The following is a 19,176-nucleotide window of genomic DNA, read 5'->3' as shown; positions in this document are numbered from 1 at the left end:
CAATTATCTGGCTTGAATTCCATTTGCTACTGATAAACCTGCCTATATCCTACTGTAATTGAAAGATATCCTCTTCAATATTTACCACCCCATCTAGCTCAGTATCATCTGCGAATTTACTAGTCAATGCTTCTGCCTTGAAGTCTAAATCACAAACAGCAAGGGCCCAACACAAATCCCTGCAGAACCCCACTAGACAAAGACTTCCAGTCACAAAACACCCCTCAACCATCACCCTCTCTTCCTACTAGTTCTGGATCTAATTAACCAAATTGCATCACATCCTGTGGCTCTCACCTTAGCTATCAATCTCCCTATGTTCACTTTGGCCTCTCTTCTTTATATTTTTATTTCTTAAGACAAAGGAGAATATATTAGTGCCTAAAATCTAAACAAACAGGTGATCTTAAGAGGGATGGAAAGTAGACAGGCAGAAGGATTTGGCAGAAAGTGCAGCTACCACTGGTAAGAAAGAAAAGGTGATGCAATGGGTGTCAGTGGGCAGTGTGTGTGGCATGTACAAATCACAAGTCAAAGAGATCAAAAACTGATGGGGAGGACTTAGAGATGAAGGAAGCAATAAAATTATGAATGAGAATTTTACATTTGTAAAACAGTTCAGCAGTGCAGGGATGTTGAAATTTGATACAGGATATGATTCATGAGTGCTTGGATGAGAATACATGTTTTGAGAATGCTGAAGGATTGGGAGAGCATTCAAATAGTCACATCTGGAGGTGACAAATGAACAGATGAAGGTTTCATAAAAACTTGCAATGTCATGGTGATAGAAATAGCTTGTCTTTGTGATGGACAAGGCATAGGTCCAGTAGGATGTCAAGATTATAAGTGGTCTAGCTCCACCTGAGACGATGACCATTGAGATGGTTGGAATTAGAAGCGAAGATACAGTGTTTGTGGCAGGAGCTGAACATTCTGGTTTCGATATTTCCAATGTTTAACTGGAGAAAATTAAGCCAAGACTGTGGCCTGAATACTAACAGGAACAGATTATGTGGTTTGAACAATTTTTGCCAGTTGATTGCGATGAAACCTCAGCACCATTGTGGAGAGCATTTGGATCAGTATTGATTAAAAAGGCAGTTATTAAATGAAGCAGAGACTGCTTAACTCCAGCATGGCCAAATTGTATGCTAATTCAAAAACTGCAAAGTTGGGTTTCTTGTAGCATTATTGATTTGTTTTAATTTTCTGCTTTTATTTTGGATAACCAGCATTTCAATACATTGATTTTTTTTAAAGCTTTTGCCACCCATCATTTATTATTCTTCTTGCAGCCAAATTTTAATCACTTTCATGTGATCTTGATTTATTTACTGAGTATCTACCATAGCATCTTAACCTTGAAACTTACAGTCCTTATCACAGTTTGAAACATGATATTACAAAATATTGATTGAATTGTGGTAAGGTTAGTCGACCAAATGGATGAGACGATTATGCTGTTATGATACACATTCACTGCAATTCCATTTACAAGGAATGAATGTAATAAACGTGAGTGCTATTTTGCAACCACTGATCAATACAAATTTTAAGAGTTTTAAAACTTGAATTAATTTCATAAAAGTACTAAAATTGTTGAACATTTCATACAATTATGTTACATATTAAATGCACAAGGTCCCGTCAAACTGTACCAGTGAAACTGAAATTTTCCTGCATGTACTGTGACTATTTTTAAAGCTTCAGTGCTACACAGCTGTTGTGCTTTGCAAGGTTATAAATTCCTTTAACATTTTTTTGTCATACTATATTCAGCATATCCCAAAAAAGCTCAGGAAAGCTTGGCTCAAGTACTCATCATGCCTGCCTGCCATTCTTACCCTTGGTTTGTTCCAATAATTTATGGTAATTCAGATCAGAGACATGGAGGTCAGTGATAACAAAACAAAACACATTGATCACAATAGTTTAAAACTACAGAAGAAACAATATTAAAAAGTTAGGGAAACATCGGTTAATAAACACATTAAAACCATTATGTAGCAATTAATGGTGCAGTTTTTTAGGATTCTAAAAATCTTGTGTGTATAATTGTTCTTCAAAAAAAATGTGATCCCTGTGAAATCAGTCACATGTTTTATACAAACAATAAAATAGAATCCTATGTTTGTAACAGTAAGTATGACCTTTACGTAATGGAATATGACAGCAAATCACATAAGCAAATATCAAACAGATGACCAAACGCATGGTCAGAGAGGTAGGCATTAATGAATGCCTTAATTGAGGAAAGTGAGGGTTGAGAAGGTAAGAGGTTTAGGTCAGAAGATTCCTGAATTTAGGATCCAGGCAGCTGAAAGCATAACTGCCAGTGATGGAGCAATTAAAATCAGGGTTGTTCAAGAGGTCAAAATATGAATATCAAGGTATCTCTGGGATTATAGGTATGAAGGTGTTTAAACAGATAAAGCAGGAATTGTAAACAGGAATGCAAATTTCAAATTCAAATCATTGCTTAACCATTTGTCTGAACAACATTTCATCTACTTAGATTACATTGATGATAATGAACCAGTGAAGATTTACTTTATTATGTAAGTAAGCCTTTTTCTGCACAGTGGTTATGGAATGTTGGAATCACTTTTTTTGTCCATTGATTAAACCATTTCCTCAGTAGAGCTGGCATTTTCCTATTGTGAGGTGTCTAAAACATGTCAAATTTAAGAGAAAATGTATTTTAACAAAAAAATTAACTGGAAACACTTTCAATTTTGAAAGAAGGTAGGAAAAAAATGTGAAAAATAAACTGTCTCTCTTCAGAGAAAGATTAAGTCTTTTTTAACTTAAGTATCACTAACATAAAATGCAAGTAACACAGTTAATGGAAGAAATAAGTATTGCTTTTGTAGGTTTCCCATATCTGCTGTGATTCCATAACCCATTTGTTAACAACATAACTTTCATTCTTCAGCTGCAGCCTCATAAAATTTCCAATCCCCATGAGGTGGTACAGGCTAAGTTGTCTGACAAACTTTTCCTGTACTTATATTCTAATTTAGGGAATGCCATTGAAGAGATAAGACAAACCTACTCTCTACTTTGGCCAAACAAGCACATCTGAGTACTGGACCGGATGAATCCATCAGCTTCATTAAAAACCAGAACTCAAATGTTTACCAACACATTTTTAAAATTGAATTCAATTAAAATATCAATATAATATTATATCTGATTTACATACAGTGCATTTGATAAAGCAAGCAGAATCATTTTGCCTTTTATTAATAGAACATATTGGAAGATTTCATGGAAGCTATGGAAGAATTTTTTTTCTCTCCTTTCGATCTTAACATGAAAGGAGAATGGGAAAAGATGCTAAAGGCGAAAATTGAGAGAGAGAAAAAGAGAGAAGCAGCAATGAAGCTCCAATGAACAATGAAGAGTAAAAAAGGGCAAAGCTGAAATGAAATAGGGAATGGATAAAAATTATAACAGATTATAAGAAAAATACAACAGCAACAAAAAAAAAATATATTTCAGTACTTACCTACCATTGCAAACTCGCTCAGTTATCTAGCGAAGTATGATAACTGACCTGTTACAACTTATAATTAGGAACATATATTTATTGAAAGTTTCTATTCATCATGAGCCAATTCCATGTACCAATCATGAACAATAACTCATGTGCATTCCTTACTCACTTGATAACCTTGTTACAGTGGGCACATACTGGAGTTCTGTTAGTCCCATCAGGTGCCTGCTGTGCTGCCTGGACAATAGAGTTTCGATTTTGTTGAGGGGTTGGCTGAGCCGGTTGAGTGAATTTCGTCATTATGGTGGTAGTTTTGTCTGGTGCATACTTCTCTGCAAAGGAAGTGTCAACCACCCAAGGAGGTCTGCAACTCGGACCAGAAGAATGTGCAGGTGCACATGGGACATTTTTCTCTGGAAAATGAAAGTAATAACTTCATGAATCAATGCTATTTTGCCTGTAGTTTTCATCTGAACCATTTTAAAGGGATTGCATTATAGCTGTGTGAATGTTATGTTCAAATATATTTGTTCATCGTCATTTCTATATCATGTCTAAACTACAATTACTTCATCGATGTAATATATTTAAAAAAAAATGATTTATCATTTATTTTTTATTTCTGAGACTGACAACAAATAATGTTGCAATCTTGACTTCAGGACAGCACCAAGTGCAATGACTCTTAAATCCTTTACAAGAGGTCTCCTTTTTCACAGTAGCCAAAGCCCATAATTCCTTTAATTCACTGTAATTAAAGAACTTGAAAGTTTTAACAATGGTTAATCTGCTACTTTCAGTAAGTCAAACTCAGACTTGACATCAAAGCTGCTCAGATACTGCATCCTCACTCTTGTCTACAAGGTCTCTGAAGAGGTCTCCAGAATGACATCATTGCGATGACTAAAGTAATTAAACGAAAACAAAGCACCAGCATTTCTCCTGTTCAAGATAAGGAAACAGAATTTTTGTGGGCACTGAATCTTCATTTTAAAAAATGTCTCTGCCAAAATAAGACATGTCAAATCCAATTTGAAACTGAATAGTCAACAGTGTGCATTTAAGAGAATGTCTGATTTCTGTAGGAAGGAATTAATAGACTTAATTTCACAAACACTGGTGAAGGAGCGATCAGACTTGGATAGCTTTGTCCCTGTAACACTGGGAAGTGAAGGAAGTCTGGAGAAGTGGAAATGCAATGGTCAGTTACAGCCAAGTAATATTAAGACAGACTTGCATCTACAAAGCATCTTTCACAACCTCTGAATGTTCCAAAATAGCTTTACAGCCAACAAAGGCACTTTTGAAGTGTAGCCAGTATTGAAATTTGTGAAGTGCAGCTGCCAAATTGTATACACTAAGCTGTCATAGACAGCAATGTCATCCTAGGCAAAGTATTTTTCTGATGTTGATTGAGAAATAAAGATTGCCCATAACACTGGGAATAAATTTACTTCAAAGTAGTACTATGGAGTGATTTATGTCCCCCTTAGAAAGCAGGCAGAGCTTCAATTTAACATTTCTCCAGAAAGATAAGATCTCCAGCAGCATATTATAGTCTCAGCGCTGCACTGAAATAGCTCAACCATCTTTGCACTGGGGCTTGAATCCATAGACATGTTAGAGCAAGATAGCAACAAAACGAGCACAGCAAAAATGCCAAAGCATTAACCTAAAACAGCCTTAATTTTCTCACTTTATAAAAATTGCAAACCAGGAACATTTAGCAATCGATTGCAAGTGAGTCCCTGACCAGATATTAATTAGTGGACCAAGGATTTGACAGTTTTAATTGTATTTCTGGAATTCTAAGAAGAATACCTGCAAAAGCATGGATGAGTGAGCTGCTTAAAAAGGCTAGCTGCTATACACATCGAACATGGGAAGTACGAAGGGGTAATTGTATAACTGTATATGCTAATAAACTGTCAGTAAATTAGTTTCCAACAAGTACGTGCAGCAGCAGGAAAAAAAGACCTTAAAATTCAGTCCAATAATCATAAAATGACAACAGATTTCTTTTTTCCAACCAAATCATTGTTTCCTAATGCAAAGTGCAAAAGCTGTCCCATTTGGACAGTTAAATCATTCAATCGAGTGTAACATGACTCGTGAGAATAAACAGTGAGTTGTCACTGGCTTCAAATTTAAATGTTGTTTATGGATTTTGCATACAGCTGGACTTTAAGATCAGATAAAACCTGTGGAATTGTCTCCACATTAGACAATAAGGCCTGGATCATTTATTGTTCTGAGGACAGTTAACAGTCAGCAACATTCGTGTGTGCCTAGAATCACTGACCGATCAAACCAGATAAGGATGGCACACTTCCTTCCCTAAAGGTTATTAGTAAACCAGCTGGGTTTTTACAACAATTGACATGATTACACGGTCACCATTTGGCCAATTTTTAATCCCAGCTTTTATTTTCTGCCTTTACAACATTTAAACCAGAAGTTTCGTGGTGTGGGCTGGAATGATATACTTGCAGTGATGTTACCATTAAACCACCACCTCCCCTTGTTATGACCAATTATTATATTTCATCTATTAGTTTTACAAGTAAAAAGATCACAATCAATCTGGTTTCTTAAATCAATCATTTTGTTGTCCATTAATTATAAAAACAGAAATTGTTCAAAATTCCAAAGCTGATTAACAACTTAAAATATGAAAGTATAAATATTTATCCTTCTAAATAATTTAACAGTTTCACGCAATCACACAGACCAGCTAAATGAACATTAAAGGATCTTTCCTTGCCAAGATTAACTTGAAGAAAATTCAGCCAAATATTTATTACTTTTCAGAGAATAAAAGGATAAGATATTAAGTGTTCCCGAAGGCTTTCAGTCTGGTGACCTTGCAAACATAGGAACACATACATTGTTACTGGGTTCTTCTCAGAAATGGTATATTCAGGAAGTGCCAACAGTAAGTGAAATAACTCCACAGAGGCCAGTGACTCATCATCAAGTCACCCTTTATTTACACATGGAAAGACATTGACACCGATCCAACTTCCTTTGGAGCCATCTCTGATTGAACAGAACCTCTGACACGCCTGTTTTTGTTTTAATTTTTTTTTTCTTTTTTTCCTCCCACACTACCGCCTAACAGCAGTGTGCTTATTTTTCCCCCCGCACCCATGTTGTGTGTGTGCAGGTGTGAGACACAGTGAAAGACACAAGATGCACAAATCTTTATTCAATTTCCACCACCAGGAAAACACCCAAGTGGCCAGTGGCAAGCAGTGCCCTTCACATCAAAGGGCAATGCTGCGTGATCAAACAGTGAAGGGGAGGGACATGCCTGGCTTTTTTTTCACTATTTTTACACCCACACGACTGCCTAACTGTGGTAGTGCTTATTTTTCCCCCCGCACCCATGTTGTGTGTGCGCAAGTGTGAGACACAGTGAAAGACAAAAGGTGCACAAATCTTTATTCAGTTTCCACCACCAGAAAGAAAGGAAACACCTGAGTGGCCAGCGACAAGCAGTGCCATTCACATCAAAGGGCAATGTTGTGTGATCAAACAGTGAAGGGGAGGGCAGGGATTAAATCAAAATAGAATTGGAGGAGGAAATAATACACTCCACTCCCTGCGGTGCCCACCTCTCCCTGAACAACTCCAGGGTGTTGGTGAACACTGCGTGATCGTTCTCCAGAGACACCTGGGCTCTAACGCAACCGCGGAAGAGGGGCAGCTGGTCAGCCCTAACGATCCCCTCCACAGCCCACTGCCTGGACCTATACATGGGCAGTTTGGCCAGGCCCAGGAGCAGGCCACATGCCTGTTTTTTTTTCCTGTTTTTTTTCTTCTTTCTTAGTGCTTATTTTTCCCCAGCACCCATGGTGTGTGTGTTCAGGTGTGAGACACAGTGAAAGACACAAAGTGCACAAATCTTTATTCAATTTCCATCACCAGGAAGATAGGAAAACACCCGGGTGGCCATTGACAAGCAGTGCCCTTCACATCAAAGGGCAATGCTGTGTGATCAAACAGTGAAGGGGAGGGCAGGGATTAAATCAAAATAGAGTTGGAGGGGGAAATAATGCACTCCACTCCCTGCAGCGCCCACCTCTTCCTGAACAACTCCAGGGTGTTGGTGGACACTGCATGCTCCTTCTCCAAGGACACCTGGGCTCTAACGTAACCGCGGAAGAGGGGCAGGCAGTCGGCTCTAATGACCCCTTCCACGGCCCGCTGCCTGGACGTGTTTATGGCCAGTTTGGCCAGGCCCAGGAGCAGACCACATGCCTGGTTATTTTTTTTTCTTTTTCTTTTTTTTAACAAACACTGCCCTTAACCACCCCTGTTGTTTTTTTTTAAATATTAACCCCCACACTACCACCTAAGTGCGGTAGTGCTTATTTTATCCCCAGCACCCATGTTGTGTGTGTGCAGGTGTGAGACACAGTGAAAGACACAAAATGCACGAATCTTTATTCAATTTCCACCACCAGGAAGATAGGAAAACACCCGGGTGGCCAGTGACAAACACTGCCCTTCACATCAAGGGACAGTGCTGTGTGATCAAAACAGTGAAGGGGAGGGTAGGGACTAAATCGAAATAGAGTTGGAGGGGGAAATAATGCACTCCACTCCCTGCGGCGCCCACCTCTCCCTGAACAACTCCAGGGTGTTGGTGGACACCGCGTGCTCCTTCTCCAAGGACACCTGGGCTCTAACGTAACCACGGAAGAGGGGCAGGCAGTCGGCTCTAATGACCCCTTCCACGGCCCGCTGCCTGGACGTGTTTATGGCCAGTTTGGCCAGGCCCAGGAGCAGACCACATGCCTGGTTATAACAGTCAGCCAGGGCTCCCTGATTGGACCAGATTAGCAGCCCCAATCAGAGAACTCACTCTCTAGCTGGCCTCATTAAAATCATAACAGGTTTGAAAGAAAAATGTGTTCCACAATCTGCTTTCAGTAGCCTTTGTTTTAAGAAAGGGGAAGGTATTTCCTCAGTACTTCAAACAGAATAATTTGCTCAATCCTTCAGGCTGGGAACTGAAAAGTATTAACAATGGAAGTGCCTTCATAGCAATTTCAAATTAATTGGTCATTGTATTTTTAAAACTTCCTTTGATTTTGTATCCCATTAATTCCTACTTATTATTTATACGCACCTTTTTTGTAGGAATTTGAACCCCATTACTCTTCATACCCTTTACTTAGTTAATTTAGATTTAATTAATTATTCTTGCACATTCAACTTATCATTAAAATATACATTTATATAATTATTCTTGCAATGCCCCATGAATGAAAATCTTATGTTCATATTGTGACAATGGAATAGTGGGACCTGAGAGAGTGCATTCATCCAATCTTATTTGTAATAAAATTCAGACAAATTCACATTGTAAACATCATTTAGCTCTAGATACCATATTTCTAAAGTTAAATCACTACTAATAAATGAATAAGATCTAAAGGTGGCACAAGCAAATCAACAGAGCAAATCAACATGTGGACTTCTGTTGACAGTAAGACCGCCACATGTGGAGGAAATGTCTCTGCTTGAGACACTGTAGGTCTTAATCACATTTTAGATGAAAGCATAAATGCTAGAAGGGGAAAGCATATCTATAATTAAGTAGGGTGGGGGAACCAAATTGGGTAAATGGGAAAGTCGCATTGACATTTATCCTATCCGACAAGTAAAGTTTACTTGATACCTGTGAGGATATTGAGAAATGCAACAGGGATGACAGCTGCAATGCTGGCCTGGACACCATGTTGCAAGAGGGGAGTTCAGAGTAAAAGTGTCACTTGACCATTCAATAATCAGTGAATAATTAGCATTTGCTGCAACCACAGTTAGAAATTCCAAAGATTGTCAGGAAGACATATCTTAATGCATTTAGAACGCTAAGTTGTTTGGTGGTGGGGAGGTAGAATCAAAGTGTCATGATTTATGATAGAGCTCATGATATAAAGAAGCAAAGGGAAGAGGTTCTGCTGAGGGAGGACCAAGAGGTTGATGCTAAATTAAAATAAAGGTAATAATGAAGAGTAATATTTTCTTACTTCAACCACACATAAAATGGCATTTAGGAACAAACAGATGAGGAGAGCTTGCACATGGCTAATGGAGATGAATGGGAAAGAAGAGTTCAAATTTATGTCACAGTATTTAATAGAGTCTAAAAGCAGCGTTCAGGTCATAATCAGCAATTTAAAATTTACAGTTAGAACCAAGTGAAAGGAACATTACAAAAAACAAATAACAGCAAAAGTGACAAATAAAAAATAAAGTTAAGTAAAATGGTTTTAAAGTAACATTAGGGAAAAGGAATAGGATTGAGTAATTTGCCAAATACAAATTGATATACTAAAGCACACAGTACAAGAACTGAATAAATTAGAGCCTCAAAGAAACGATAAAGATGCGACATGGTGGCCAGGACATGGATGCAGTTGGAAGGTATATGCTCAAAGCTATAACTTCAACAGAAAGGAGTAAGCAAGAGAGCATTAGGTTAATAAAAACTATTACAACATTAGTAAGAAATGCATATGAAAGGAAACAAGTGCCAACTTTATGGTTAGAACTGAAGAATAAGAAAGGGTAGAAGTCTGTACAGGCCTGCAAGAATCTTTACCAGGACCTCACATATTCACTACCCATATGAAATCATTTAAATTACCTGATCAAAGCTATACATAAAGCATAATATCATACATGCTCTAAATCTGAAATAAAAGCATAAAATAGTGAAAATACTCAATAGGTATGGCAGCATCTTTGGAGACAGAAATAGAGTTAACAATTCATGTTCATGTTTGCCAATAATTACAAAGAGAAGTATATTTATTGGCAAACATGAACTTGAATTGTTAACTCTGTTTCTGTCTCCATAGATGCTGCCATACCTATTGAGTATTTTCACCATTTTATGCTTTTATTTCAGATTTAGAGCATGTATGGTATTATGCTTTATGTATAGCTTTGAACATAATATGTTCTTGCTATATTTCAAACATTTTGCAACATCCAGACAATTTTGCTTTTGTAAGGATATGTCCAAGGTTTTTTCCCAAATGGTAAAAAGCAAGGGACAGTGGAATCCCCCAAGTATTGAGGAGGCTACGTGCAGTTTTAATTAAAATGAAATGTAGAGGTAGAAATATGAACAGAAACAAATTGAATGTTAGTTTTTTATATTTAGAGGTGGCAGGGCAGGAGGTAATGCTATAGCTATACAAGACCTTGTTGAGACCATATATCAAATACCACATACAATTCTGGATGTAATGGATGTACCAGAATGTTAACATGACTCCAGGAGTTAAATTTCATAAACTAGGGTTGTATTCCATGGGAAATGCAAGTTAAAGAGTGATTTGTTTGTGTTTTCTTTTTAGAGTTTTGAAAAGAATTGATAGGGTGAATGGAAATAAAAAAAACTATCACTCAAAGGGACAAATCACAGAAAAGGAGACAACTTTAAGTTTGGAGCCAATCAACTCAAGGGAGAAATGGGAAATCATAAGGATGTTGAAAATGTGGAACTCTCACTCAAAGCTCAATTAGTAACTTTAAAACTGACATCAATAAATATTTGCTATCTCATGACATTAACAAAAATGGAGACAAAGCAGGTGGATAGAGATAAGAGACAGATCATCAACATTTCCACTGAATCGCAGAACAGCTTCAAAGGGTTAAATAGCCTACTTATGTCTCTATGTTCACCAGATACCAACATTTCTGCTGGAAAGAGAATCACGTATTGCTGAATGACAAGACTGTTTCTTTTTAAAATGTTAAGAACAAGGATACTTTAAATCAATTACTGTGGTGACTGAGATGTTTGAGCAATGCTCCAGTTAAGACTAACATCCTTCTCATAAAGAGAGAGCTCTAAGGTACCTTATCAAGCTTATGTTTCAAAAGGAATCATTGCAACTTGAAAACCGCCCAAGACTAAAAACATATTAATGATTTATTCTATTTCTATCCCACTGTAAACTTTGGATTATTGGTTTATATCCACCACATGCAAATTACATTTACATTTAGCCTCTACTTATTCGTCCATGTGGTATTTTTCATTCATTGGAAGAAACAGGAGAATCAGGTAACTAAGCTGCAGTGAGCAGTATGTTAATCGACTAATTGTTAGTCCAAAGCACAATTTCTCCGTATCAAGCTCAGGACTGTAGAATTTCATATGAAGACGTTTTAGCTTACCTCATGATTTTTAAAAAAAATGCAAATATTGCTAAATTTTAAGTTATCTTTTTATAGCAAAAGTTATGAATCAGCTTCACTATCAAATTTAATATTCTCTTTTGTCTTGACATAATAGGCTTGGTATTACATGGACTACACCCTTCACCCAACCCTGACAGAAAAGTCTGCCATCATTGTGCTGATCAGGAACCTGGCTTCCTCACAGCAATATTATGCAGTGAGCAACCTTAAGGGCCAGAATAGGATGTTAGCCCCAATCTGGGTGTGAGCCCCACCTAGAAAGCTGCCAGTCAATATCCACATCTAATCTCCAGTGCCAGACTGTGATGGATGTGCTGGGACTACAGGCAGTCCACAAAGAACAATGCTGGGCCCTGGAATTCAAAGAGGTCAGGAATGGTGGGAAAACATTAGTCAGGCTACCCATTCTATTGTACAAAATCACCTCCGCCTTCAAACACCAAAATGGGCAGGCCATAAAGTTCAAACTGATTTCGTAAAGATTAAGCTGTTGAAGGAAGATGCTCAATTCAAATCTGAACATACTTTATGATTTGTTTATCAGTGTGTTTGATTGCATGCTCCTATTGATCGGTCTACTTAAGTAATTAGCTTTGCTCACCTTCTAAAGAATTCAACATTCAAATCAGCAAGTCGGCTGACTGAAAATGAAGGGAAGGACTTCTCATATGGTGGGGTATATGACAATTCTATAGTATCAGCAGCACCAGCATAAGGCAGTATTGGAATTACAAACACAGTCTCCAGACTCGCACAACTGCATAGAGTTTCTCAACAGTGAGGAGAGGTGTAGCCCAGGTGTGCGGGGGGGGGGTTGGAAATCTTGGAGGAAAGGCCATGATGGAATGGAGCATTCATTTTAATGTGGGAACCTGATAAACAAAATACACCATTAGGGGAGGCATACCTCCTTTCGGCCCAACTTCCAAGCATTGATTATGATCAGGCCATTTAGGAAGATCTTGGTCAGTGGAGGAGAACTGAGGCCTGGACCAAGGAGATGGATGCGGTACAATCCTGAGATGCCCAGTCCCAATAAGCACTTGGGACTCCCCAGAGGAAGCAGCCACCTTCCTGTCCAACTGCAGTCCATGCAGTGAAACCTGGTGGTCTGCTTCTGTTGTCCACTATATTCCCTAGCAAATCTGCTGATCAGCCACTGAACCCATCCTGCTAACCTCAGAATTGAGGCTGGATTGGAAATAGGCCTTAAGTAACTGGGCACTGGACAACCTCAAGTGAAATAAAGGGGCACCAGGTGCCTTGTCCACCACATGTAAAACTGAGGGCAAGTTGGCATCAAGTAGGAAGTTAGCGAGAAGGCCAATGGAGGAATCTTATAGGCTCCCACCCACAAACCAGGTGGCAGAAGTTATTGAAATCTTGCTCCAAAAGAATCTAAATTGAACAACTCCTCAAACTGACAAATAAATACATATTAAGAAAATTGAATGAAATTGAATACTCCTAGCTTTATCAGCACAGCTATGTATTATTTACCCTTAATATTCAGTGAGCTAATATATTTTGCAAGTGAAAAATACAGGATTGCTGCTAATAACTTATCTATTAAGTATTTAAATCAAAATCTATTTGGCTTTACATCTGACAATTAAGCCTTCTCTTGAGAACTTATCTCTTGGAGATCCAAAATAAGAATAGCCAATAAAAATGATCCCAGTTTCTATTCTATTTTCTTACTTACCTGGGCCAAGCCAAACATTCCTAAAAATGTAAGGAGTGAAATTTCTTGAAACAGAAACAAAAAGACAAATGGACAAACTTTGGGAGTCAGCCCATTCCTTAACAATACATTGATGAACTTCGAAAAAAGAAACAGGAATTGTTCCTTGTAAGGAAAAGAGAAAATCAAAAATTCAAAACTTAGTCCATTGGAAATAAATTCAATTTACCAATGCAAAACAGCTGCTTTGTATACTTCTGCTACCCTTAACTTTATTAAACATTAGCTAACATTGCTATAGATTTTTATAATGAAAACTTCATAATTTCATTATACACCCATTGTAATTCTTCATTTTTGTTAGCCAAATACAATAAAACATCTGAAATACGATACCAAATCATTAAACATAATCTTGAAATCTAATATAATCCAAATTCAAAATAAATCAAATTTATTCAATTCTTTGAAACACTAGGACTGTATTCAGGATTTTGTTAGCTGTATTTATTTCCAAATGTTTAGATTTTGTTTAGATCTGACAACAGCCAAGGCAGAATCATTCTGAAAAATAATTGGACTTAAAGATGTACAAAAATGTCTAAAGTTTTGTAATAGGAAGCTACATGTTCAGTAAGAGTGCTTCCACAGTTAAAAAAAAACTTTCCCAGTCTGACCTTGCTCTTCAATACTTTTCCATTGAACCTCAATGCAAGTTTGAGAAAGATCACCTCATGTATTAATTAATAAGGTACTTTATTGACCAAATTCAACAATTTCAGAGTTTTACTGACAACCCCACATTTTTTGACCAAGTACTTGATATGATTATACCACTGTCATTTCAACTCTTCTTGACCTTTTTTTTTGTTTTGTGCTTTTCTCATCCACTGCAAATCTTAAAGCTGATAAAACGGAAACAAATATCATGAGTCAGCTCCCACTCTGTCCTGTAGCACAAATATAATTTCTTCAACTGCTTATATCATCATTTTACATTCTAAAATCTCATATAGTATTACCCCTGTCCATCTCCTTGGTTCCCCTCTTTCCTCCCACGCCCCTTTACCTCAGTTCCCCCAGATCCTCTCACGCCCACTGCACCATTCCTTCCTCTATCTTTTCTTTGTTCTAATGAAAGATCAACAACTTGAAATATTAATTGTTTAATTCTCTATTGAAGCTACTAGACCTGCTGAATATTGTCAGAAATGTTCCCAAATCATTAGGATGTTTCTATTCATGTGTAAGCTTAACTGTGACCAATCTGATTTTGAAACAGAAACTAGTGCAATAGAATAGCATATGCCCACTTAAATTACTAATTAAATAAAATTTAGTTTGTTCTTAATATTTTATAGTGATGAGCATTTTCAACATAAAACAAACAAGATGCAATGTATTCTGATTTCATTATCAATTTGAGAAATGTTATAGGACTTCCTTGGGAATTATTGCAATAGCCAGTGAATGAATAGACAATGTAAAAGCTCAAAAGGCAAGGATTACCTGAATCTTCATCAGACTTAGAGCTGGGCTCAAGGGCAGAAGCCAGGTCAAATGATCTCCCTGCAGCACCTGTCTCAGGGCTAAAATGGCAAAAATAAAATAAAATGCTTATTTCTCAATTCTGAAATTCATAATTATTTTGGCCCAAGAAAATAAATACACCACTTAAGTTCATACCAACTTAAGTTCCAAGATAAAACAACAACCATACTGAAGTGACAGTAAGTTTCCTCAGAGGTGAAGAGGAAAATTGAAATATAGAATCTCTACATGTAGAAGCAGGCCATACACGGGGTGTAGAGAACTTATATAACAATATCAACGGAGACGAACGTGCATCAGTAAAACTGTGATTTAGTGTGATAAAACAAAGTTGTATAATCTTAACAAAGACTGCACTTCTAGATAAATGGAAGTTTCCTTTACTTAGCAAGATTATGGCAATTTTCTGGTAATATTTCAATTATGCTCCCTGGAAAAAAAACAAGTAAAATGCATGAATAGAGTACATATAAAAATTTTAAAAAATAATAGCAATTGCAAAGAAGCAAAACTGAGAAAGCACAAAAGGTTCAAAAACTGAAGAAAATGAAAGCATGAATGGTACCCTGTAAAATATTGACAGAAAATAAAACAAAAGCACAGACACAAAGCTATAAAATAGAGCAGGAACACGCACAAAAAAATGTGCAAAGTAGCAAAAGGGAGAACAATGGAAACAAATGTGTTTAAAATGCAGCCTAGACAACAAAAACAATGTACAAAAAAAAATTTAAAATGCAAATTTCTTATATATCTATAATACTTCAAATTACACCAATAACAGGAAAGAAAGTTCATTACAAGAGCCAGATTAAAACAAAAAAGCTGAAACAGAATTTAGAATTTAATGAAAGCAAACCAGGGAGATGATTCTAAAGCAGCATGAGAAAACAAGTAATAAAGGACCAATAATTAAATCCTCAGACAGAAAAACCTCACATGCAATAAAACTAACAATTTATATTAGGGAATCACACAAACACATTGTGATGTTTGGCTTAGCTTGTTTCCTCATCACCTTTAGAAAGTATTTCATTCCGGTGTTACTATTTGCCAGCTGTGATCTAGTGGTAACCAGGCATCACAAAAACTAAATCCGCATAAATTATTTTCATCAATAATCTCAGGCAACTGAAGTAAATAATGGCAAATGGCACCTCTCCTTCCAATCTGGCTAAAATGAGCTAACTTAGCACAAACCAAAAACACATCTGTAACTACTTTATATGCAAGTACACAGCGGAAGGTATACTTATCCCATTTTTCTGGGGAATGAACAGAAGAAAAAAAACTATAAAATGTTTCAGCCGCAAATAGTAGTTAAAACTCACACTAAAACCAGATCAATGACATCATGCACCTTTTTAGCATTAAATTGCACAACCATTCCTTTTTCAATCTCCACATTTCCTTTTCTCCCCCCAAAGGAGCAATGTAAATTCTCCAGAACATGTGAAAATGGATAGAATATCATCAACAGAACTGCAAACAATTACATACATAGTACAGTGCATGATCAAATAAATGTATATATGGATAGTAAGCATTTTCTTCATTCAGCAGTGTAGCAGACATAGCACTAAATTTGTGTTCCCTTATGTTCTCTTGCCAATGAAGCATCGAAGTACCATCTGTCTTCTAGGTTCAAGATAATTCAGTTCCATTTCCAGACATTAATGAGGTAGAATTTCATGTAACAGAAAATTTACACCTGTTTGTACATTGGCAAAGTCTATGTTAATTTACACTAAAAATTTCCTGTGAGCTTAATTAAGCTATGCCAAGTGTTAAAAGCGATTGTACAGTAAATGACGAACTATTCTCTGCAGATATATCAGATTGTAATTCTCACAGAAATCTGATTTTAGAATTACTCAAATCATTATCTTGTCACAGAGTGTATATTAATTAATGAAATTGTTAATTACCTTGAACACTGTAAAAATAGAGTTCATAGTCAAAAAGTGTGGCGCTGGAAAAGCACAGCAGGTCAGCAGAATCTGAGGAACAGGAGAATTGACATTTCGGACATAAGCCCTTCATCAGGAATGTGGGGGTGGGAAAGGAGGCTGAGAGAGATAAATAGGAGGGTGGAGGTGAGGTAGCTGGAAAGGTGGGGAGGGATGGTGATAGGTCCAACCCCCAACTTCCTATTCATCTCTCAGCCCCCTTTGCCCTATCCCCACATTCCTGATGAAGGGCTTACGCCCAAAACATCGACTCTCCTGCTCTTTGGATGCTGCCTGGCCTATTGTGCTATTCCAGTGGCACACTTTGACTCTGATCTCCAGCATCTGCAATCCTCACTTCCTCCTAGAGTTTATTAGAGAAACTTGAAGATATTTGATTTGTTAAATGCACATTTGTGATTAAGGAATATAAAAGCATATCTCAAGTGTAATTTTGTTCTACTTCATCCAAATGAATCACTAAACATTGTCATTTTATTTAAATGGTAAACAAGTCAACATACAAGGTATCAAACATTTTGAATTTTCATTGCCAATAATCATTTATTAATCTCTCGTCAGAAGCCAATGTCCTAATGAAAATTATGAAGTAATATTCACTTAATTCAATATACAATAAATATTTCTATACTGAAAGATAAGATTACATTAACTTCATCTCTCAAGTCTTACGTGCTGTCATAGACTTGAATATACATATTTATGTTCCATCTTCAGATATCTGCCCAATTGCTTCCAGTTTTTTTTTGTTCAAGTTAATACCTATCTTGGTATATATATATTTTTTCTCCAAATTCTTCCTGATGGACTCCAGATAAATAATTTAAGGATTTTCTTACCCTTGATTGACTTTACCAGTAACAGTTGAAACTTTATTGCTGGAACAGCACAGCAGGTCAGGCAGCATCCAGGGAACAGGAGATTCGACGTTTCGGGCACAGGCCCTTCTTCAGGACTGGATGCTGCCTGACCTGCTGTGCTGTTCCAGCAATAAAGTTTCAACTTTGATCTCCAGCATCTGCAGACCTCACTTTCTCCTTTACCAGTAACAGACCTTTCATTCCTACAGGAGCTGTTTGTCTACTAAAGTAGTTGTTATGAAGATGTGGGTGAACTATACCTTTCAAGAGAGTTAAAAGCTAGCAGTGACAGCACCAAGTGTTCTCAATAAGACGTAATGTAACAGGTGCTCCAGCTACTGGAGTAGCCAGTTGCCTGGAAACAACAAAAAGCAGATACGGGTTAGGCCAATCAGTTTAAATTATAGTGCGAAAAATACCAAATTCCAATCAAGTTTGAATTGAGTATATTGACAATCTTATAAGTCAATGACACAATCTAATATTGTGGGGTATAAGACCAGGGAAAATTGAACAGTTGGGAGGAGAACCGCCAAGTCCCAGCATATAAACAGACTGCCTGAAAAAAGCTCTCTTAAAAATACCTTTACCGATTAATAACCTGTGACACAGAATCCCTTAGAAGATGACGACACAGGTAGATCCAAATAGAAGAACTGAAAGCAGTCTGGGTTTGAGATAAAAGGTTTTGTTTTGTAAATCTTAATTGGAAGTTTTATCAGACTAGTATGATAGAAGGGAAGATAAAAGATAGGTTGGAGTAAGAACTTGTGAATAGTTGCTAGTTAATTATTATACTTTAAGAAATAAAGTTGTTAACTTTTTCTTTAACTAATTCTTGACCTATCAATTTTTTTTTAACAGAATTACTGCATGGGATAAATCTCTTCTGTGTTGCTGGTTTTAAATTAAGCAGGAAGGTCTACCAGTGTTGTAACAGTTTTGGCAGCTCATGTCCGTGATTTGAACTGGTTTAGACAGATTTGAATAGATTTGGGGATACGAGAAATCCCAGCAGATTTACACACTTGCAGGTTAGTGTCCTAGATCTTTCAATAAAACGTAGGTGAGACAATTTGTTTAATTTTGGGGACTTGTGGTTGATTAAATTAAAAGTGAGAGAAATGGGTCTTAAAATTGCTAAAGAGGTTCTGGGATTTGAAGATGATTCTCAGATTTGCCAAGAAAGGTTAGAAGGAAAGAAAAAGGCCATACTGTTAGAATTAGCAAAGAGTTTAGATTTGGGTTTAAACAGGGACAAAAGTAAAGCTGAAACTGTAAAGGAGATACTCAAGCACTTCGGTGTGAATGCGGTAGAGGTAGAAAAGCTTAAATTACAACAGAGGACAATGGAGTTAGAAAACAAACAGACAGAGA

At 37.0% G+C, this 19,176-nt stretch overlaps 1 protein-coding gene across 2 annotated transcripts in view; it reads right to left on the bottom strand.

Moving 5' to 3' along the window:
- Window positions 1-19,176, bottom strand: part of pdlim7 (PDZ and LIM domain 7) — a 144,671-nt gene that overhangs the window by 16,898 nt on the left and 108,597 nt on the right. For both annotated transcript variants that reach the window (XM_087995373.1, XM_043703722.2), the window contains exons 5-6: window positions 14,928-15,007; window positions 3,672-3,915 (exon numbers count right to left, since the gene is read on the bottom strand). In XM_087995373.1, coding sequence (XP_087851499.1) covers window positions 3,672-3,915; window positions 14,928-15,007 — 324 coding nt within the window. The remainder of the gene's footprint in view (window positions 1-3,671; window positions 3,916-14,927; window positions 15,008-19,176) is intronic.

This window comes from Chiloscyllium plagiosum, unplaced genomic scaffold (assembly GCF_037043375.1).
Source record: "Chiloscyllium plagiosum isolate Xiang-an unplaced genomic scaffold, Cpla_swu_hap1 HiC_scaffold_16, whole genome shotgun sequence".
In the NCBI taxonomy this organism is placed as follows: domain Eukaryota; kingdom Metazoa; phylum Chordata; class Chondrichthyes; order Orectolobiformes; family Hemiscylliidae; genus Chiloscyllium; species Chiloscyllium plagiosum.
Note: the sequence above shows the minus strand (reverse complement) of the source record. Positions and strands in the feature narration are given on the sequence as shown.